Raw genomic sequence first — 23446 nt, 5'->3', positions numbered from 1 at the left:
ACATTGAAATATCTCGGAAATGCTGCGTTAATTAGAAAAATGTTTCAGACAATAATTTTTTTTATTACTTCGAGGGAAATGTAAGATAGATCATTGATTTGATCTTGATGTTGTCAAGATGATGTTAGCAAGATCACTTAGAATTTTTTTAGTGGAATCTCCCCATTTTTTATTACATATTCTTGTAGCTTATCTCAAGAACCTTTTAAAACATTATAATAAAATATTTTTTCATTAAATACTTTTTCCGACGATAAGACTTAAAAGTTACAGTATCGCCGGTATTAGCATTATTCAAGGTATTCGATCGATGGCTAAAAATCTCTTGTTCAGAATCCGACTAACATTTGTCAAGATCAAGATCATTGGAGATTGTACATCTTCTTTTTATTTTTATATTTTGTTTTATTTTAAAAATGAAAATTTTTAATACAAAAATGAAAATAAGAAGAACAACTTCCAATGGCTTTAATATTGATAAATCTTAAAAAAGCCTTAAAAATTGTTCAAAACTGGCGTAAGACGAAGAAACTAATGATAAACTTAGCCAACATCTCGGCCATTATTTTCACCGGAAAATACAAGTTTGAATCAATCGAGCCTTTGTAGTTCTGGGGTGATAAGTTATATCAATTCAGTATATCAATTAAGTATCTGGGCATTTGCTTAAATGCGAAATTGAACTGGAGTACATACCTCGAGAAAAAGAGGAACAAAAATCCTACACCTTTATATGGGCTTATAAAAGAGCTATATGGGCGGGATTTTAAAATGGAAATTTAAATCTCAGAGTTGCCCTGTGATTATATAAAATCGTTTTGATATCAAGATTAAAATATGCTGCGATCTGGTGATCTAAGATGGAGAAGATGGGTGCCACGTTCTTGCTCAAAAGCTTTGAAGGAGAATACTTGAGGACTGTGACGAGAGCCATAAGAACCACAACAATTGAATCAGGTGATTATCAGCACAGTCAAACAAATAACATAGAGACTAATATATCAGAATAAATGGAGAAAACTGGGCTTGGCCATACTAGGTTGGGACTTTCACTAAGTTGGGACTTTCACTAGGCAGACCCTTTCACACTAAAAAAAGCGAGATTCTCAGAAAACATCAGCTGGAAAAGGTTTTCAAAATCCAGAGCTCTTGGAAGGCAGCGAAGAACTGCTGACAATCAAAATAACTAATGAAACATCCTGAACTGATACTGATCAAAACAAAAGAGTTGACAGCAATAGAAGAGAAATTAAAAATAGACTTCTCCTCATAAGACATACATCTGCCTCTCAGAGCACATTTATTTATATAACTTTGGATCGAGCAGAAGAACTATTGGTTGTGGAAAAGAAAGCAAGGCACAGTTTGCACATCCTGTACTGTTGTCTTCTACTCGTTTTATGTAAAAGATATTATATAAATTTTGTTGCTATGTTTATTAGGCCCGAAGAATCTAGAAGAGGATGAGCAGTTTCATAAGCCTAGTAGCCGCAGTACATTGAACTGATTAGTCTCAAAAACAAACAGGGAGGAACTTTTAGACAAAGGAACTTTTAGATCTAGATCATGCTAACGGCGAATATTTATAGTTCCACCCGCTCATCTTACTACTATTATGCTACTATTATGCTACTATTACTAGCCTGGCCGAATGTAAGTGCACGGTGAGATGCAACATCGATCGCTGGATCGATGGCTGCATCTCACCGTGCACTTGGATTCAGCGATAGATCACGGCCGGGCTAATATAGCGATTTTTAGTAATTAACTAAGTAAATAACTCACTATTATAAAAATTGAAAAATTAATAAGAATTTTTACTCTCTTAATTAAATTAATAAATTAAGATAAAAATTGGCATATAAGAGTCACGCGCAATTTATTGATGCATAAGTTAAATGTAGATAATTATTTAATTTCCATTTATTTTATTTCATACGTTTCGGTTCCTTTCCGGACCATCAGAATATCGTCAAATTTCAAGAATGAAATGAGAATGTTTTTCAACTTCGTTCTGACAGCTCAAACACGTCACTGACAGATGAATGTTTTCTTTGCATTAAATGTATTATTCCTGGAATCTTCCATTATCCTTTTTTAATTTTAAATTATATGTTCGAACTTATATGTTCGAACTACTATCTTGGAGTCAGAAAGCAGGATCAATTAAATAATTTATAATTGCATGATTACATTGATCAAATGATGATCAACCAATGGATAACATATTCTTGCAACAACCAATATAATATTCATTTGATCCATGATAAGTGTTGATATTTCTAATTATGTATCACACAACATTATAATGTAAGTTTTAACGAATTTTAATTTTATAAATTTATTTTAATTTTATAAATATCAATATAAAAAATTCAATATTTAAAACAATAATAAGAACAATAATTAATGTTAAAGGATTCCTTAATATTTAACAAATTAAAAACAAAAATAAAGAAAAAGAATCAGCGCGGCACTTAGTGCACAACAATGGATATGTTTAAAAATCCATTTTTAATATAAAAAAATATAATATTCGTATAATGTCCGAACGCGTTTCGACTTACTTCAAGTAATTCTCAACGGAATTAACGGAAATAATTCTATCTTGTACAAGTAGTGTATCAACCATGGTACCAACATCATCCAACATATCAAAGAGATTCCATAGATTCATTCCAGTTTACTGGTCAGAAAGAAACAAGTAATTCTTATAAAGTGAAGCTATAATAGGAATGAGAATGTCAAGAATATATATAAAATTATTTTTTTTTAAAAGAAACAACAAAGAGAAAATAGATTGATATTCATCGAATTGATGCAATTTGCTCATACACATACAATAGTTAACCAATTGAATATAATATTTATTTGAGTAATTAGAAGTAATAAGAGTGATCCAATTAAATTTTTTTGTCAAATGGATAGATCAAAATGTAACAGTTGTTCATTCTTCAGTCACACAGAGACAAATAACACGTGTCACCGCCGATACAAGTACCGATCTGAAACAATTGTCTAACTCTTTTTTTTGTATGTAGTATTTCGGATGTTAATCTTTTGTTGTAATTTTATTTTATATCCAAAATTTGCATCCTGTTCAAATGGAATTCAAATTGGTCAAATTGTAATTTGTGGTCTGTAATGATCGAATAGGAAGACATCTTTCCTCTAATGTGATTTCGGTGTTCAGAAATGCGTATAATTGTCAACCAGCAGTTTGTCCTATATAAGGAGCCTCGCAGTCTTTACGGACAATCTTATAGACAACGTTTCTCTGTGAACTGATAGGTAATGGATCTTTCTGCAATTTGATTGATTAAACTGTGAAATTTATTGACTGTAAAATGCAATTTTAGATACTATATTGTTTATAATCCTTTTAAATTTATCTGAGATATGTTAACAAAGATATCGTAAACCATATAATTTTATTGTAGATGCCAAGTTCTTTTTATTATATCTTTGTCATCATCATCATCATCATCATCATCATCATCATGTTACTATTTTTTATAAAATATTTTATTCTCTGAGAAATCGTATTAAAAATGAAATCCAGAGAATAGTCATTATTTAGTAGAATACTAACAATAAATTCAAATTTTTGATGAAATTTTGGGAAGAAAGGAAAAACACTATCAACTATGTCTATGATGTCTTTTTTCTGTTAGAGGATGTCTGAATAAAAAATTAATGAATATCTATCTGAAGAAATCGGTTTTTGATATCGGTCAAATATTAGTTTTTTGTTATGCTGAAAGATGATTGTGTCAAGAAAATTAATTTTGTTATCCCCTACTTCAATTGTAAACTTTGAAGGTACAGAATTAAACATTTTTTGAAAATTACCGATTTGTATAATAGGAATCGCTATCATAATATCATCAACCTAACGATAAAAAAACTTGATCGGAAAATGTTGTCAAGTATATTTTCTTTAAGGTCAGCCATATCAGCGATAACCGATAATGGGGAGCCTATAGATGTCCCAAAGTTCTGCTTATAAATTTGGTCATCAAAAAAAAGTAGACTCAAAAACAAACTGAACAACAAAACTGAATTGCTAATAAAAATTCATCTTTGGGAACACTGCAACATTCCGAGATATAATTCCATCTTTTCTCAATACTCTTTATGGCTAAGTTCAGTGAAATATTAGTAAAAAACGAAACTACATCCAAAGAAGTTAAGCAAGTATGTATTTTTGTATGTATTTTTTAACTTGTTAACAAGATCATAAAGATCTATTATGTGGTTCATTTCATGGCTATTTTTAGTAAGTACAATTATTTTGTGTAAGAATGTTGCAGATGTATAAAGAGAACTGTCAATAGATACGATCATCCCAGACTATATATAATAATTTTTATATATCTTTGAGAGATCATAGACTCTCGGAAGAACACCATCACTACAAAAAATTATAGATTTATAGATATATTCCGCAGATTCCGAGATGTAGTTCAGTTTTTCATCTTGTCAGTAACTCTTTTAATTTGTTGGTCATTTTTTAGAATCTTTGTTAACTACTGTATGTGTTTTTGTTACTAAGCATTTTATTAATTTTTTGTTTGTATAATGCTCGTAATCAGGCCTTATATTTAAGGCTTCCTTAAATTTATCTTCAGATACTCTACGAATTATTTCATAGCTATTAAGTATCTAAAGATAAATTTAAGGAAATCTTAAGTACAAGATCTGACTATAAATACAGGCATAAATCTTTATCTAATACGTAATATTGCCTTTGTCGGTCTTTGTAACAATTAGATTCGAATTGTTTTTTAAAAAACAATTTAATAACAACAATAAAAAACGTTTAATGAAGGAAAATAAGCCGATTAACATGCCATCAATAAAATTCTTATGTAAGGAAAAAGTAGAAACATTACACAGGCTCACAAAAAAAATATTCTATGCTAAGGTAGAGACCCAGCTATTCTTATGTAAAAATAGGACCATCCAGGGAAAATCTAGAGCGAAAAAATGGTTTAAAAATGGGAAAAAATGGATCATTTTTTTGCTCTAAACTGAAAACTTTGCCTGATCCTATTTTTATATCAGATTTGAATTCAACGACTCAAAATACATAAGAGTAGCTAGGTCTCCACCTCAGCACAGGGCACTTTTCTTTGTGGACCTGTGTTATTAATGATTGGAATAGAAAAATTTCTGATGTTTATTTGAGTGTTCTTCAAGATAATTTCTTTTTATTAGAGTTGGAAAAGATATTTTTTCTGAGTTATATATATATATATATATATGTATTCAGAGATGTATATATATATATATATATAATAAAAAACCAGGTTACCTTATAAAATTTTACCTTATAAAAATCGATAATAAGTATTAAAAGTAATATGGAATTTAAACAAATAATAAAATATGATATAAAAAATAAAATATCCAAACTTTTTGTACTCAATTTCTATAATAAATATAAGTCACATTCATTTTTATTGATTATATTTAATTTTCTTTCTCTCAGTTTATGTATTATATGACTTGTGTTTGTCGTGTACACATGGTGTACATATTCGAGACTTGTATGTTTATTGCAATAAAATTAAAAGCAATAAAAATCCGATCCGGTCGTGTTGTTTTCTGATAGGTTATTATTATATTTACAAGATTAATAATCTCTCGGGAGACAGATTATTAATTTGAAATAAAATCGGATTATAAATATTAGCTTAAAGCCAACGCATACCTAACTTACATACAAAATCGCTATATATGAAAAGTTTCACGTGAAATCTCAATGAATAAAAAATGAAAAATGAAAAATAAAATGGAAAAATTTCATGTGAAAGTGATCGATCCCCTGAGGTCGAAATGTTGTGTTATCTTTTGTTTGTTATCAATTGTATAAAATAAAATTAATCGGATCGGATTTTTATTGCTTTTAATTTTATTGCAATAAACTGTACATACAAGTCTCGAATATGTACGTACACCATGTACACGACAAACACAAGTCATATAATACATAAGCTGAGAGAAAGAAAATTAAATATAATCAATAAAAATGAATGTGACTTATATTTATTATAGAAATTGAGTACAAAAAGTTTGGATATTTTATTTTTTATATCATATTTTATTATTTGTTTAAATTCCATATTACTTTTAATACTTATTATCGATTTTTATAAGGTAAAATTTTATACACTGATATCCTGTGTTGGCTCATTAAAAAGCTATTATTACATTATTAATCGATTTAAATTAATATATTATCTTTCGGACACTTCAAGTCTTATTAACATTTAAATTCATTTTTATACAGAATCTATTTATATTTAACGACAAATTTACTGTTACATTTTGTTTAATGAAGTTACGTATGCATAATGTAAGAATTTTGTCAGCCTTTAAATTAAGGTTGTTTCTCTGTTTTTGTATATGTAACATTTCTTGTATATGTAAAATTAATCTCTCTCTTTAGATAGCGTTCTGTAAATTATTTTTATGTGTGAAGTCATGATTATGACTCATCCTATGCTCTGTGATTACTGGTTGTGAGTTTTAATTTCTGTTAATATGGTTGCGGTGTTCCATAATCCATGTTTTCAAGTACTTGTTTCCAGCACTTCTAACATAAGATGATTCACAACATTGCATTCAATTTTGTATACAACAATCTTTTTATCTGTCTAGCAAAGCATCCTTGTGTCCTCTTATAAAATATGAAAGTTGATTCATACTAAAAACAGGAAAATTTTGATTTTATGTTTTTGATTACCCTTCTGAATTTATTTAACTTTATTTACCTTTGGGATGTATGGTATAGTAAATAGAGTGAATTCCAATATGAATTAGAGTCCAGAATGTATAGAAGAATAGAATTGAAGATATTTAAAATTTCTTGAACTTTGAAGAAATGTGTAATATCCATATATCTTAGATAAGAGAGTAAAAATTCCTAATAATGCCCTGTAAAAATTCTCTGTAACACCTATTCTTCTAAGTCGTTCAATATATATGTTCTCTACTATGATTGGTGTAAAAAAAATTGGCGATTTACATTGGAAATTGGAGGCCAAATTTTGAATTTTCTAGATACTAACGATAATTAATAATAAAAATAAAATTGAAATCGATTAGTTTCATGAAACATTTTCTGGAAGGTATTTAAATTTTCACTCTGAGCATCCTCTCAACCAACAAAAAAAAGGTATAATAATCAGCATGACAAATAGAATGTTTCTTTTATCAGGAGACACGATAGTGTCTTAGTGCTTGATAAATGCAGCTTAGACAAGGACACTCGTGTTCCTTTACGCAAGATTATGAGTTGCGGGAGATCGAGATTATTAGATTTCAATAATGGTTAAACCGATCAAATTCTACGCTCAATCGATAGCTTTCACTCGAATTAATAAAAGCATTAATTTTTTTCTATTATACGTACCCTACAAGTGAAGATATTGCAACGCAAAGTCCCGATGTGAAACTTTTTAAGAAACATCGTCGTTATTGCCATTAAATTCATGTTCATTATCCAGCCAGAATGTACTGTTGGATGTTTCGACGCGAAAGTGCGCTAACATATTGGTGCAAAAAGCGCTAGCGATGCATGGTAAATTATACACTATATTTGTTAACTCAGTTAGAAAATAATAATAATAAAAAAGAAGATAATAATAACAAGTAATTTATTCCATCTCTATCTTCATTGGTTTATAATATTATAACTTAATATTTAACAAAAAGGAAGTGAGATAGAAATTATACGTTTGTTAACTAAGCTAGAAAATGATGACAAAGCGATCTACTCGATCTCCATTTGTTTACAATTTAATTTTGTTTTATATAAAATAACGAATCTGATAAGTAGATAGTAATAATATTAAAATCGGAAAAATACGAAACAAAAATATACATAAAATTTAACATACAACAAATTACATGATGATATTAGTTAATTATTCTTCGGAAAATACGGATTCCCTGGCAGGGAAGATAGATTGGAAACTCGCTTCGCGTGGAAAGTTGTACATTCCTTGACAGGAGAGGGGGGGAGGGGAGTGACACTCGCTGCGAAATGAAGTTTATATGGGATGTCCGGTAGAGGACTTTTCGATTCAGTCTGTTCTATCTATACACGAGCGCTTTGTCAAAACTTATCAGACATCCTGAATAGTATTGTAATATTTGCATTCCTATTGAAGATTTTAAGTATTCCGAACCAAATGACTTTTTTTAATTCTTATACATATAAAATTTTTATATTGCAACTCATTCAAAAATATTTTCTGTTTGAAACAAAATAGTAGCTATTTAATTCTTCTTCAAAACATTATTCAAAACGTTATCACAAAATTACATCATTTTGTCTATTCAAGTGTTACCACAAAAAATTAAAATAAACACTTGGTACTATTAGATCGAATAATAAAAACTATAAAAACAATTAAAAAATTATAATAATAGTTAATAAAAATAAATAATAAAAGAGAATAACAATTTTAATAATGAATTTAATTTGAATGTTACATTGAAAAATAAAGTTTACTATTTATTATTTTTTTTTTTCGTAACACATATCATATAAGTTCAAATTTATTCAGCTTATGGCGAATTCGGCACACATGCACTAACTCTGCTCTAGTGCTGCCCTGACATAGTGCGAGTGTAGAATCACTTTAATGCTATGCAAATTGCATTGTCAGAAACAATAAAAAATCAATGCAATATTTCTTAAACTCAGTTATTCGGTTGGTCTAAATATAAATTTAGCACTACATTGGGTTAGTTTTCATTTGCTGAATACGATAATCTTAACTTACTGATACGGTGCGCACAAGCCGAATGCGTGACATTGAAAAAGTTCGCACTCAGTGCGAACTTTATTAATGCAGTCTGTCGAATTCACTATTAGACTTAAACTTATGCAGAAATGAAAATAAGAGGCACAATTTTCAAAGGCTTTTACTTATGAAAAATGACTTTATTATAGTGTTTTGAAAAGCTTTGACAGCTAAATCTGGAATAAAAAATTGGGTGTGTCATTTAAAAAATCAACGTGACCTTGATCTAACTTTGGCGACGTCAGCCAAGATAATGATGATAATATCATTAAATAGATTTTTCGAATCCTACAACTTTTGTTTGGAACATTTTTCTGTAAAATACATTTTCCGAGATATTCTCGATGTCTATATTCTCAACCCTTTTTGAGACATCCTATATACATAATTCACATTGAATTATTTAAACATTAAAGATCTAACTTTGATCGTTATAGGCACTTTCTAGTATTCTAGTATTTCTAGTATTCTAGTATTAATTGTGTTCTCACATGTACGATCTAAAATAAGATTATCTTTTCTAAATCAAACTGAAAACGAAAATAAGGAAGAAAAGAAAAACTGCATCTTTGGTTTATTACATCCCAAAAATGCCAAATAAATTCAGAAAAATAATCCAAGACATAAAATCAAAATTTTCTTTTTTTAGTATGAACAAACTTTCATGTTTTATAAGAGAACATAAAGATATTTTGCGAGATAAAAAGTTGTACACAAAAATATACAAAATAAAATGTATACAAAATTGAATGCAATGATTGTGATGCATCCTATGTTAAATAGAAATGGCGGAAGGCACTTGAAAACACAGATTGCGAAACACCGCAACCATATTAATAGAAATTCAAACTCACAATCAACAGAAATCACAAAAAACAGAATGAGTAATCATGATTTCAAACGGAATAAAATTCGTCCTTAAATATAAACAGATTTTGTATAAAACTATTATTAATTTGAACGTTATAAAACTTAGAGTTTCCAAAAGACAACATATTAATTTAAATCCGTTAATAAAGTTGATCATCATTTGTTCGATGTAATTATGCAGTTGTTAATTATTTAATTGCTCTACGCTTTCCGACTTCGAGATGTTAAGTTCGAACATTAAAAAGTAATAAAAAGAAAATAATGGAAGGTTGGCGTTCCACAGAATAATACATGTAATGCAAAGAAAACATATTTCATCTGCTAGTGGTACGTGTATTCGAGCTACCAGAACGGAGTTGAAAAACCTATTTAAGATCAAAATTTGATGGTGTACACTGATGGCCCAGAAAGGAGTCAAAACGTATAAAATAAAATAAATGGAAACTAAATAATTATCTATATTTGATAATTATCTATATTTGTGCAACGACAATTGCGCATGATTCTCATGTGCTCATTTTTATTTTAATTTATTAGTAAGAGAATCTAAGAATTCTTATTGATTTTTCAATTCTCGCAACAGTTAACGAATTATTGATTATTAAAAATTGCCATACTAATTCGACTGTCTATCGCTGAAAGCAAGCGCACGGGGATGCAGCTGTCCAGCGATCGGGATTGTATCTCACCGTGCGCTTGCATTCGACGATAGGCCGAGCTAGTAATAGTAATAATAGTAGTAAAATAATAGTAAAAGTAATAGTAAAATAAACGGATGGGACTATAAATCGTTAACATGATCTAAATCTAATTCCTTTGTCACTCCCCGCTTGTTTTAAAGATTAATCAGTTCAATCTAGCATCGTACTTATAAGACTGCTCATCCTCTTCTCTTTTAGATATTCTATCTAATAAACATATAGCAGCAAAATTTTTACAATATCTTTTACAAACGAGCAAAGGGCAGCGCAGGATGTGCAAACTGTCCTCGCTTTCCTCTCTACACAATCGATAGTTTTTCTGCTCAGTGAGTCCGAAATGAGTATATCTGAGAGGCATATGTCTTATCAAAGAGAAGGCTTATGCCTATTCTCTTTGTCTTTTCTCATTGTTGTCAACTCTTTCGTTCTGATCAGTTTCATATTTGTTTCATGTTTCATTGATTGATTGACTGTCAGTAGCTCTTCGCCATCTTCCTCCTCCTGTTTCAGCAATTTTTTTTATGTATCTTTACCCATGGAAAAGAAAACTCCAACAATCTATTCATCTGGGTCCCCAGTTTAGCCAATCCGTTTTTTTTATTTCCGAGTATTCCCAATCGAAGTTATCACCGCTTTGGCGATAGGCCGAACTAATGTGGCGATTGATATATCAACAAAAGAGGATTCAACTCCGATAATCTTGATTTTGACATATATTGAACATTTAACAGGTTTTAGTTGCTGATCCTTCGTTTAAAAGTTATTAATGAAAAAAGTTTACTGTTTTACAGGGCATCACGAAGTCTACAATTGTAAATATAGTTTCACATAGGTTTTTGATTTTCCATGCGAAGCGAATTCCTCTCTGATATGAGATGTACGGTTTTCCAATTCCTTTTGCCTCGATTCGTATGACTTCCACTCCATCTCCTCTCCTGCTTCTGGATCTACTTTCCACGGGAAGCGAGGTCCATCCTCCTCTGTCTTGAGGCATAGGACGCTTCGCGTAGACAATCTTTTCTACATTTTTCTACACAAAGGAGAAGATATTGTGCATCTCATTTCGCGTAGAAAGTTATTACATTAGGGAGGAGGAGTAATTGCTAGTACTCTAGCATATAGCAGAAATGAGATATGTTATGTCCGGAGGACTCCACGATTCTTTTCTTTCAATAGAAAATATTATCATCGAGCCGAAAACCAAACACTTGTGAAAATTAATTGAAAAGAAATTTCAATCTTATTATAATTATAGTGTCAAATGTAGAAAGATTAATAATAGAAATCAAAGAATGATATCTAATAGATTGATCGGGTATCTAATACCAAGTGAGATCGGCAATGGAGTATTTTCAAGCTAATAATAAAATCAGTACGAAATCTATACGATATCTAGGCACAATTGATTTCCATATTTTCTCCCATCTTCTGATTATCAAAGAGAAAGAAACTCATAGTATAAATTAAGGTGTATGAAATGCACAGATCCGAAAGAGATAATTTAATTAGTAATTTGATTCCGCTTTGGAAGTGCATATTGGGTGAATTGATTACCGAAGGTGGCTCCTCCGTGTAAAGATCCGACAGAGGGATGTCCTTCTTGTAGTTAAATTTTTGGATTAGGCTGCAGATTAAACGAAACTATAAGTCACCGAAAAGTAAGTTCAAAGCAATTCAATTCATTAGATTATCTATTTGAAAAATTCAAAAAATTCCAGTTTTTGAGAAATAAACAGGCGCAAAAACAGCAACAAGCGCGACTTTCCAGTCTAGTCAAAACCTCGAAAAGATATAATTTATTGCAAGTAATAAGACAAGTAGGAAATCAAATTGAGAACGAATTAAAAAATTTTCTCTCTCTCTTCTGACTCCACTAGTTTCAGTTCTCGGTTAGAATAACTTTCATCTCTCGAAATTTACTCTTCAACCATAAAACCAGATAGTATCTCACCTGTCAACATTCAACTTTGCCTGAACTCTCTCAAAGTGACCATTTCTCTTACATAAATCATTCTTCTGAAAATAACTATTCATTTCTTCCTCCAACAAATAAACAAATTTACATCTCTCATCCTAATCTCTCTAATTAAAATGATTTAGAAAAATTATTTCCTCCAAATCTTCAACTTTTTAAATCTTTCGAGTTTCAAATCATAATCAGAGCCTACCTTTCTAGATGTTCCCCTAATCAATGAATTATAATCCTAGACTGAAACTCATGAATCCTTCTCCGTTTCAATAATTTCTTATACTCCGAACTAGCCTTTTCCTCTTCTGATTTAGAAACACAATATCACAATTTATGCGCACAAACATTTGGATCTCTCCACCTTAATTGAAAGAATTTATGTGAATAATGAACAGGAGATAAGTCAAAATTATAATTACACTTTTCAAGATCCTCTGTTCAGAACTTCCAAAATAATATAAATCATCCGCGGAACACAACACAACATTTTACACTAAACTAGACGATATTTAAGTAAACTTAGTTTAGTTTTAAGAAATTTAAATTATGTATATTATAATAGAATTTATTAAAAAATTTATTAAAGTTATGTAAGATTAATTGAATGAATTTATTCAAATCCTTGATTGCATTCCTCATCTTATAAGGTCACATGATCCTATCTCAGGCATAGGGAAGTTTCCTTGATCTAAAAACGATCTAACGGTCATACTATTTCAAAGCAGAGTAATTGCGTTCCATCGTAGACTTGTTTTGAAATTTAACTCGAGTATGTTCAAGTTGTGATACGCGCGATAAGGCATCGATCTCCTGTCTTGCCTGAAACGTCAATCCACGCACTTTTTAATTCCCATGAAATAAAGATTCTTACGGTTTTGACGTAACAAGTTATTTAAAAAATTTTTTTGACAGTTATTTTTAAAGGAAGGACGATCACTATCCTGTTGGAGATCACTAAGGTCATGATCTTGACAACATAGGTCAAATGTCATTGGAGTTGAACTCTTTTGTCGATTTATTCAGCGATTTTTAATAAAGTTAATAACTCGTCAATTATTGTGAAAATGAAAAGTTTTAGAGAATTTTTCGACTTCATTTAATCTATTCTATTTGCATATGAAAATAATCCCAAATATTCTTTTCCAGGGACACCCTGTTTATAATTTAATATAGAATAGAGCGGAGTTTTTTCGTTCATTTTTCGCGATGTTTATACTTCTGAACAGCAAAAAATAATTATTTAAAGATTGTGCTTTCAAGAAATAATTATGATTATATAACGTAATTATAAGTACGTTATTGTACAGATATTGTTTACCATCGTAAATATACTATCGTATTACTTTAAAGCTAAAACTGATGAAATAGTTCCGCTCTACTATACCTTATAATACTAATAGAAAATAAAGTGAATGTATTACTAAAACAAAAAATATATTCAGAAGAGTTCATAAAAATTTATACTTGTATATATATATAATTTTAGTATAGTGTTTTCTGTGTGTGTGTGTGTGTGTGTGTGTGTGTGTGTGTGCGCGTGCGTGTGTGCGCGCGCGCGTGCGTACGTATGTGTGAGTAAAAATATTAAAGTTTATTGTTTGTCAAATTAAGAGCGGTCTCTGGCCTTGAAGGAAACTGAGAATATTAGTGTGATTGTAGACTGCTATGTGAGCTGATTTTAGTAAGACATGCATTGACTGTAAAAGTATATGCGTTGATAATTAGGAATAAAAAAATAATAGCAAACATATTAATCACGTGTAGTACAGTTTCTATTATATTTTCTTTCTATATTTTCTCAAAAATGTTAAAAATTTTAATTTTCTTAAAAATGTTCTTAGAAAGAATATTTCTTGTTAATAAATTATTATCCTTCAATTTATCTTAATCTACTTTAATATATGTTTAAACATTATAACATACATGATATCCAGCAAAATCTGGTCAATTTAAGGATAATTCTAGGATATTCCAAATAAAAATCCTGATTTTTTTCAGGATTTATCTATTGACCAATTTTCATTATTTAATTAATTTTCATCGATTCGTGCAATATTATGCTTTGTATTGAAGTTAGAATTCTATACGAATGAATAAAACGGTAACAAATTGAGAACAATAAAGACCACTGGACATCACGTATTATACAAATAAATTTTTACAGTATTTTTAAATAAACTATTTTTTCTAAATTGTATAGAAATAAATATTCTAAAAAATAAATAGTTTATTATCTTAAATGACAAATACTATAGCATATAAAGAATCTTAACTTTGTAAAATTTTATGCAATACACGTGAACATATTGCTAATACTTTTTTAGAAAGCAGTCTTTTGAAACATACATCTCGTTTAAATACTATAACAGCATTATGTAAAGTCTCTTACTATTATAGTGGCTATATTAAATTTGACATAAAATAAGAAAACAGCAGCAAGCATAAATGTAACGAAACCGACATGTAAGAACTAGAAGTATCAACTTAAAAAATCGAAAGTATTTGGCTACTGTATATACCTCTGTAAATAATACTTGAAATCTAAGATAACATATAACAAATAATGTGAAATATTTAATGATTACTTACTTCGCAAAACCGATGAAATCTTCATGATTCGTATTCATGTATGCAAGCTCGCAATCCACCAATAAGATCAGTTGCTCTTTACACATTTGCTCGCGCTGCCTGACGTATGTCGTTATGATACGTTCCGTTTCTTCTCTTAGTCTGGGATAACGCGACATCTGTTATATTAAAAAATTAGCACATAAAAATTGCATAATTAACTCATATTTTAATATTGAAATTTAATAATTCTTATAGCTTTTATCTAATATCTTATAATTATTCTTGACTTACCCTATCTGTACAAATGCGTACAACATTACTAAGTTCTTGCACGACTAAATCTACACACTTGAGACTTGGTTCTTTAAGTCTGTTTATTTGTTTTTTGACTATTGCTTCAAAAGCCATGTCTGGGGTAAACAATCCCACCCTGATGCCTATCATATTAAAATGTACATAATTGTTAACTTGTTTTGTCAATTGATAAAATCAAAAGAAACTCACCATGTATATTTCTGATGGCGAAAGCAATTTCTTTTCTTAATTCTTTTTCATCAAATTCCATTTTAACAATTTCGAACGGGAAACGCTCGTGGAAAAGTCTGTTGATTTTCGCACCACCACTGAGTTCCATAGTATTAATTTGTGCTGAACCTGAGCCTTCTATAGTTCTTTCGAAATCTGATTGAAGCTGCTGTATCATCCTTAAAAACGTTTTTCTATTAACTTGTGTAATGTAAACTATCATAAAGTATTAGTTACATAGATAGAGAGTCTTGATGTTATCTATCATTCACAACAAAAAACATATTTGAAGTAATCTCTATTATTGCATCACAAAAACCAAATTTATAATAGAAATGTCATACTATAAAGATCTATTACTTCACAGATAAAAAATATTTTTTGTTAGAAATTTTATTTATTAGTTTTCTTGTAGCAGAATAGTTTTATATCATCATATTATCTTCTCATTCTTAAAAAAACATTTGCATAATAAAAAATTGTATGTTTCTCAATTACTTAAAATTTCATGCAAATGGCAAAAAAACACTATTTTGATAAATAAAATTATTATAAACGCTATTTTGGTTAAATAAAACTAATAGAGCAAACACAAGGATACCTACGTATACATTTGAATTAATCTGAAAACCAAAAGCAAATGATCTAAAACTTCAAGACCCTCTATAAAATAAAAAATATTAAAAATGAAAAAATAAAGAAGAACTATAATTTCATTTGCATATTATTGCTTTATATATGAAGATACGAAGTACAAAATATATTCATCAAAAAAATGTTGTTATTACACTTATGTGACATATTCTGCTATAAGATACGCATTTGTGATTTTTACAATATATTATAATTTTTATAAATAGAAAACGAGCACTAGGATACTACCAGGATACGTTAAACTTGCAAATTATAAAATTTTAAATTCACTTACTGTAACATAGCCTTTGTTTTGATTGCAGGATCATCAGGCCTGAAATGTTTGTACTGTTCGACATCTTTCTCTAAAGTTAACTGTTGCTTTTGTAATCTATCTCTTAGAGCTGGCAAGGTATCCCTGATATGATTCGTTAATTGTTGATTGAGAACTCTCTGCAAATATGGTGTACCCAATCTGTCTGCTAGATGACGATAAGACGGATGGCTAACAAATGAAACAAAAGTTATATATGACTAGAAAAAAAATTACATTTTTGTCACTTTCAGAATTATTCGCGCGTATACCTAAGAAAAAACTTTCGCTCAGCGGCTAAAGCATTTTTAATATCCTTTCGTCCTTCTATATCCTTTTGACTTCTATTAACAACACCAATATAACCTCTTCTCAATGGCAATAATTTATTTTCCAAAATATCTCTTGCATCAGTGCCATCGTCCATGAGATCCAGTTTAGTAATAACACCAATTGTACGTACACCTTAATAATATCGTGCATTAATGTTAATTCAAATAAATATTAATACCAGCATTGCAACTAAATACCTTGTGCATCCACTTCTTTAGCAAGTTTAAGAGCATCGCTATTAGCTAAATCAGTATTGGCTGGTGTGACTGCCAATATGAGACAATTTTCACGTTTGATAAATTGAAAGATCATGGCTTTAATTTGGGCTTCTATATCTGCTGGCTGATCTCCAATTGGTACTTTTGTAAGTCCAGGTAAATCAATTAATGTCAAATTTAGGACTAAACAAAGATAAATATATATTAATAAGTGATAATTATCATTTATTTTTTAAAACAGGCTTCTTATTATACTTACCGTTGGGTGAATATACTCTGAGATTAATTGGTATATTAGAAATGCCCTTATTACTTCCAGTCACTCTGTCTGTTTCTGCTTCAATTTCTTTCCGTACCTCATCAAAATCTACAAATTTTTTACCTTTACAATGCAAAAACTCTGCATATTCTGTAACATAAGAAAGAAAAAATTATTTTAATTTCCAAGAACAATACTTATTATTTAAGAAAAAGAATAAAATAAAAAAATTGAAATTTGATATAATATTTTATATATTTAATATTCATCATATTTATATTCTGTCTAATGAGATACATCCAATTTACAATTTATTATAATTTTAAAGGAAATATAATTTTAAGGGAAGGATATGTGATAACTTGTTGTAAAAGTTCAAGAGGTAAAATAATTTTATTAATCTTGTTTTACTATATTCTATTATATTTATTAATACTATTTATTAATACTATATGTAAATAATAAAATGCAAAATGTCAATAACTTTTCTTATGAATTCATTTAATATAATCAATGTCGCATTATAAAAACGTTTTTAAGAAGAGTCAAACAGAGAACGATATAAGTGAAGTAAATGCATTAGACATTAATACATTCCTTGCTTAAAAGAAAGATTTGCCATGAGTATAGGTCAATAGATTAACAAGATAATATTACCAGTATATACGAGAGAACTCTATATCCTTTAAATTCATTTTTTATATATGATTTTAAAAAAGTAACAGATTTCGAGAATACTATCAGATATGTAAGATAATTTCACATTGATTTGTATTATATATCAAATAAAATAAGAAAAATAATGTAATATGGGCTACATTATGACTCACCAGTTGGGCAGTTAATCAATTGTAAGATGAGAGGTCTTCTTGTCACAATGCCTGAACCTCTAGGCAAGAAATCTCTGGAAAAGTGTAAATATTCGTTGTTATAGTTAACTTTAATTAACATTAATTTCATACAAATACTAATTATATATGCAATTATTGGAGAATAATGATAAATTAATTATTTATTAAAATAATTGTAATTAATATATTTAATATAAATATATTAATATAAATATATTAATATAAATATAGATTGTGATACATATAATGGTGAAAAAGATAACTTCCATCATGGTATAACCTAAAGCAATAATAAAATTCAATTATTTATTTCACATATCTTCTTTCTTCTATCTGATAAAAATATATATATATAAGGTTTGTTCTTTTCAGCCGAACTTTTTGTAAAGTTCATACTTCCTTTTTTTCTCTCTATGTTAGAAAAACAAATAGAAAAGATAAATGATACAAGAAGTTCAGCTAAAAAGTCCAGGTCTATGTGTCCTCTTATCTAGCTTAAATATTCTTTTATCTATCTTGTATTCTATCTTTCAAGAATTTTCGTTTCTTTAATAGTCACCAGAAATAGTCACCTAATAATTTTTTTGGTAAACATTCAATTGGGATGTTTTTTACATTCCAATTAGAAGTTACTATTAATTACATATTGAATATTATTAACTATTTTATAATTAATAATATTTTGATTTGAGATCTTTATACGAAGATAATTGGAAAAAAATTCTCGGTCTGACGTAGAAATAATGTTACAAATATCAAACTTATAATTTTATTAACTTATAATTTTAGACAAATTTGATTTTTACAGAATTAAAATTTTATTAAAATTTTATTAAAATTTTAAATATATTCAATTAGTTTCTTTATTTCGGTCATATAAAGCAGTCAATTTTTAATTTTTTCATAACAATGTCATTCGTTTACATTTTTGCAATTGAAGAAATTTAAACGAATATATTGCCATGGAATCAAATGTTGGTTGCTTTAGAGTTGCATATTCGGATTCCTACCCGGATACTCCCAGAGTGTGATTTTATCTTTGTTTAATGTTCCATAAACAACAAAGATGGAATGATACTTGAGTGACACTCGAGTGGGAATTTGAATCCAGCACTACACGACCAAAATAAAGAAAGTATAATGAATGCATCTATCTGAAATTTTAATAATAGCACTGTAAAGGATCAAATTTGTCTAAAATTATAACAGTTTGATATTTATGCCAAGAATTTTTCTCATATGTCTTCTCGATATTTTCTTTAAAAAAAGAGGAGAAAAAATGGATATGAATTGTTGATCAATACAGAAAACTATATTACTATTTCATTTTTCTCTCTGGGATATAAAATCATCATCACTATTCTTGGGTTAAGCTAAAATTCTGCATTAGTCAATTCTTCTGTTTTGAAAGCAAATACCAATACGTCATGACAATGTAGTTCAACAATGTATCTTATGCATACACGGTGACAAATCAATTATGTAAAAGATTTTAAAACTTAACACAAATTCCTTTACGTATAAATGTTTCCATCGCATGCGCAATATAATTTTCTTTACTTACTTAAATTACTAAGGCATCGCAAGATAAACAGTGAATTCGATTGGACGCACTCAATGCGCACTGGTGCATATTAAAGTGCATTGTATACAAATTGATATAAAGATATGTATTCGATATAAATATAGAAACAACGAGTTAAATCATGAAATTGGTTTAATTTCCACCGAAGATTTAATCCGGATCAAAATGTAAGAACTAATCAACTACAGTCGAGTATTCCCCTGTTACAGTCAAACGACAGGGGACTACTTGACTGTAGTTGGTTGGTTCTTACATTCTAATCTGGATTAAACCCTCGGTGGAAACTAGGCTTGTCAATACATTTTATTGTTATTAAGTAAAATATGTATTTTGTATTTCAAAATATTTGCACTTGGATTAAATCAATGTTCATCAACAGTTTTAACATGTACTAGTGTTCAACCGAATTCATTAAAAATACAAATTAACAAATTATATATAAAAAATTATATATAAAAATCATATAAATAGTTTTAAAACTGAATCATTATTCTTCGACTATTTTTATCTCGACATATTTTTGCATAAGCGCCAATTATGCGTTTAACAGCGTCAGAGAACGACATGAATGACGACACACGTTCGCTACGGAGGAGTCAAGAAGAATCATCCCGCCCGCCGGTTTTGCGCATGAACGAGCAGCTTCTAAGTACTCCCGCGAGGATGCCACGAACGAGATACTTGACAGGTCGCCTTGTGGGCGTTCTAACTTCCGTCGCTCCATTTGCCTTGCTTTATGTCAAGCATAAAAAGCCATCGCATACGATTGATTGTCTGACGGTCTTCCTCAACAACGACGCATGATATCCCAAAATCGAAAAGCTGTTTTTGCATGTTTTCGCTAGATACGTTTTAATACACTTGCGTAGTGACAATGAAGACGAATCGAATAAAAAGTTGTCTCGTGAATACAACTGCGTTACGCTTTCTATGCTCAAAAAATGGAAAATGTATATCTGCATAGAAAATTTAAGAGTGAGAAGAGAACATGAGTAAGAAAAAGAGAGCAAGAAAAGAAAAAAGTATGTTTATTTCTATCAACGACTTTGATGATGAAATTTATTTTATATCATTTTCCAATCCTTAAGTTCACGATATTAGAAATCGCTTCGACAATGTGAAAAAGAATTATTCAAATCATATTTGAACAATTTGATCATTTGAATACGATTGTTTATTTCTTCCATCCGAAATTTCAGAGCAATTTTCAGCACCGTGAACACACGAACTAAAGAAAATTAAAAAAAGTAAATTGAATAAAAATTAAAATTAATCTATATTAGAAAAACAGGTATAAGAGAGATTCGGGAAGTGTTGATCAATTGCATTCAATCGAGTATGCTTTTAAGTGGTCACAAGTAACAATTGAGATATTTCTCGCACAAGATTACGAGGAACAGGATCTTTACGTGCTATATCATCCGTGTGTGTGAGATTCTCTTTACATCCTTTATAAGCAACACACTCACTCACTCACTCACTCAATCACTCACGCACTCACTCACTCTCTCTCTCTCTCTCTCTCTCTCTCTCTCTCTCCTTCCTCTCTTTCTTTATCGTGAGAATGATGCCATTTGTATGAAAAGTTCGGTTATCCGAAGTTGTTAGAGAAGATTGACGCTATGATACGTCAAGCCGATACTTACTTGCCGACGAAGTTCTCAAGCACGGAGCTCTTGCCCGCGCTCTGACCGCCCACCACAGCGATCTGCGGCAGATCGAGCTGCATATGCACACCGAGTTGTGTGAACGCATCCTGCAGCTTGTTCACGATCGGAATCAACTGTTCCATACCCGTGTTGCCCGACATCCTGTCGTCGGAATCGTGTAATTTGCGTTACACCGCTCGTATTACACGCACGCACGCGCACACACAACACACATACACACAACACACACACACTTTTTTTCTCTCTCTATTTCTTCTCCACAGCTGTGATTCCGATATGCTTACAGCGCACCACCTGGAGAGCTGCTGCTCTGCCACCGCCCGCACACACGACCTCCCGAAAAGGGTAGTTGACAGAAGCGAGCTCAACTCTACGTTACGAGAGCTAAGCGTGCACTAAGCAAGATGGCCGATTTTTGCGACGCTGCCGCACTGTGTCCGCCCGCCTGCCTGGCTGATAGCTCTCGTTCTTCCGTGGCAAACTTCACCGCATCTTCACCGTCGCAATGACGGTGGCGGCGACACGAATCGCTTGATCTTGCATTGCTCAGTCTCGCTCGCTCACGTCGTAGATACGCGCGCGCACGCGCGATACGTTGAGGAATACGATTTGAAATCTCGCTCGTACACGTTACTGTACCAACCCCAATGTACGCTACATGAGATTTCGGAACGTTTACACAGCTTTACGCGACTGTTACTGTACGCGGCGACAGCAGTAGCAATGACGATGCTGGATTCTCGATACTTACACTGTCTACTACTCGAAGAGCGCATAGAGTGGTTCAATCGATAATCGAAGCGTGCGCACAAGTCACAGTGTCATCGTCATCGCCACTGCCGTATGTCGCCATCGTGACCTACTTTCGCGGCGTGAGATAAAATCCATATCGTACACGAGTTGTCCGTCAACGCGCTCTGACCTTTTTACTCTGCGCATCCCACATCCGTTCATTAGAGTGATAGAGTATAAAGAGGATGGCGCGAAATGCTGATTGGCTTCTTTATTAAGTGTTCTTATTATTAATTAGAAAGAAGAAATTAAAGGACTGTCGCACACAAAATTCCGTATACGTAAGATGTAAACTTAAGTCGATGAGTCAATCAGGATACTACTTTTAATAGATGAATTTCAACTGGTTGAAATTCATCTTTATTGCGAATTATGGATAAGTTTACTTACTTATTTCCATTTCCGTTAGATTACGTAATCTAAAGCAGTATCCTGATTGGCTCATCGGCTTAAGTTTACATCTTACTGTTACGGAATTTTGTGTGCGGCAAGCCTACAATAGATACTTTAAGTTTTAGGCTGTAAAAATTGACTACAGTCGAATGCAAGAAGAATAATTGTGATTCGTTTATTCCTTATGGCTTAGGGAGAATCTTATTTTTTAGATGAAAAAAAATTGATTTTTTGGGGAATTTTCTTTTACTAAAATATAAAGTCAATACATTTTTGGAATTGTTTTATTATATTATTTTATTATATTTAAATGTAATTAGTTTTTCTTATTAAATTTGAACCAATATTACACCTGCTGTTATCTCTCCTCAAACATGATGTCGCGCAAAGGATCTCCATCACTGGTGTGCAAAATATTTTTCGTTCCGGTCATCTAAAATATAAAAATCTGAGTGTTTAATTGTATATACATATAATTTGATGATAGCCATAAAAAAATTGATAATTGAGAAAATGGCAGTTTGTAAAAAAAAATCATTGATTTCGCTCTAAAAATTAATTGAATTTTTTACAATAAAAATAAAAGTATATAATGGATTGTTTTTGTTTTTCATCGTATGAAAAGGGTATTTCCACAACATGCAGTTCAAAGCAGATGATGATCGATCTATTAGTTTCATAGATATTATGCACCAGTCGCGAAAAAGTTGTTTCGACAAAAATGCGTTTAAAGTTTCAGCGCTAAATTATACATCTGCTGAATTGGTCTATTACTTCGCTAATTTTACGAATTTTGATTTGAAATTTGCTACATATTTTTAACATTTTATATTATAATATTCCGTAAAAAAAATCGATTTTTTTTACTCAAAAAGTAAAATTCTTCCTTAAAATCCCTACTTAAAAACCTATTGTAAGTTTGGAATTTAGGACTGCCGCAGACA

At 30.4% G+C, this 23446-nt stretch overlaps 1 protein-coding gene across 1 annotated transcript in view; it reads right to left on the bottom strand.

Moving 5' to 3' along the window:
- The window catches only part of LOC105627679 (dynamin), an 89737-nt gene extending 68280 nt beyond the window's left edge, over nt 1–21457 (bottom strand). The window contains exons 1-9 of the mRNA XM_012208958.1: nt 21294–21457; nt 18042–18115; nt 17212–17361; nt 16932–17135; nt 16674–16866; nt 16384–16593; nt 15435–15634; nt 15222–15367; nt 14949–15106 (exon numbers count right to left, since the gene is read on the bottom strand). Of these exons, the coding sequence (XP_012064348.1) occupies nt 14949–15106; nt 15222–15367; nt 15435–15634; nt 16384–16593; nt 16674–16866; nt 16932–17135; nt 17212–17361; nt 18042–18115; nt 21294–21457 (1499 nt within the window). The remainder of the gene's footprint in view (nt 1–14948; nt 15107–15221; nt 15368–15434; nt 15635–16383; nt 16594–16673; nt 16867–16931; nt 17136–17211; nt 17362–18041; nt 18116–21293) is intronic.
- Between the last annotated feature and the right edge of the window lie 1989 nt (nt 21458–23446).

This window comes from Atta cephalotes (assembly GCF_000143395.1).
Source record: "Atta cephalotes unplaced genomic scaffold scaffold00010, whole genome shotgun sequence".
Classification (NCBI taxonomy): Eukaryota; Metazoa; Arthropoda; class Insecta; order Hymenoptera; family Formicidae; genus Atta; species Atta cephalotes.
Note: the sequence above shows the minus strand (reverse complement) of the source record. Positions and strands in the feature narration are given on the sequence as shown.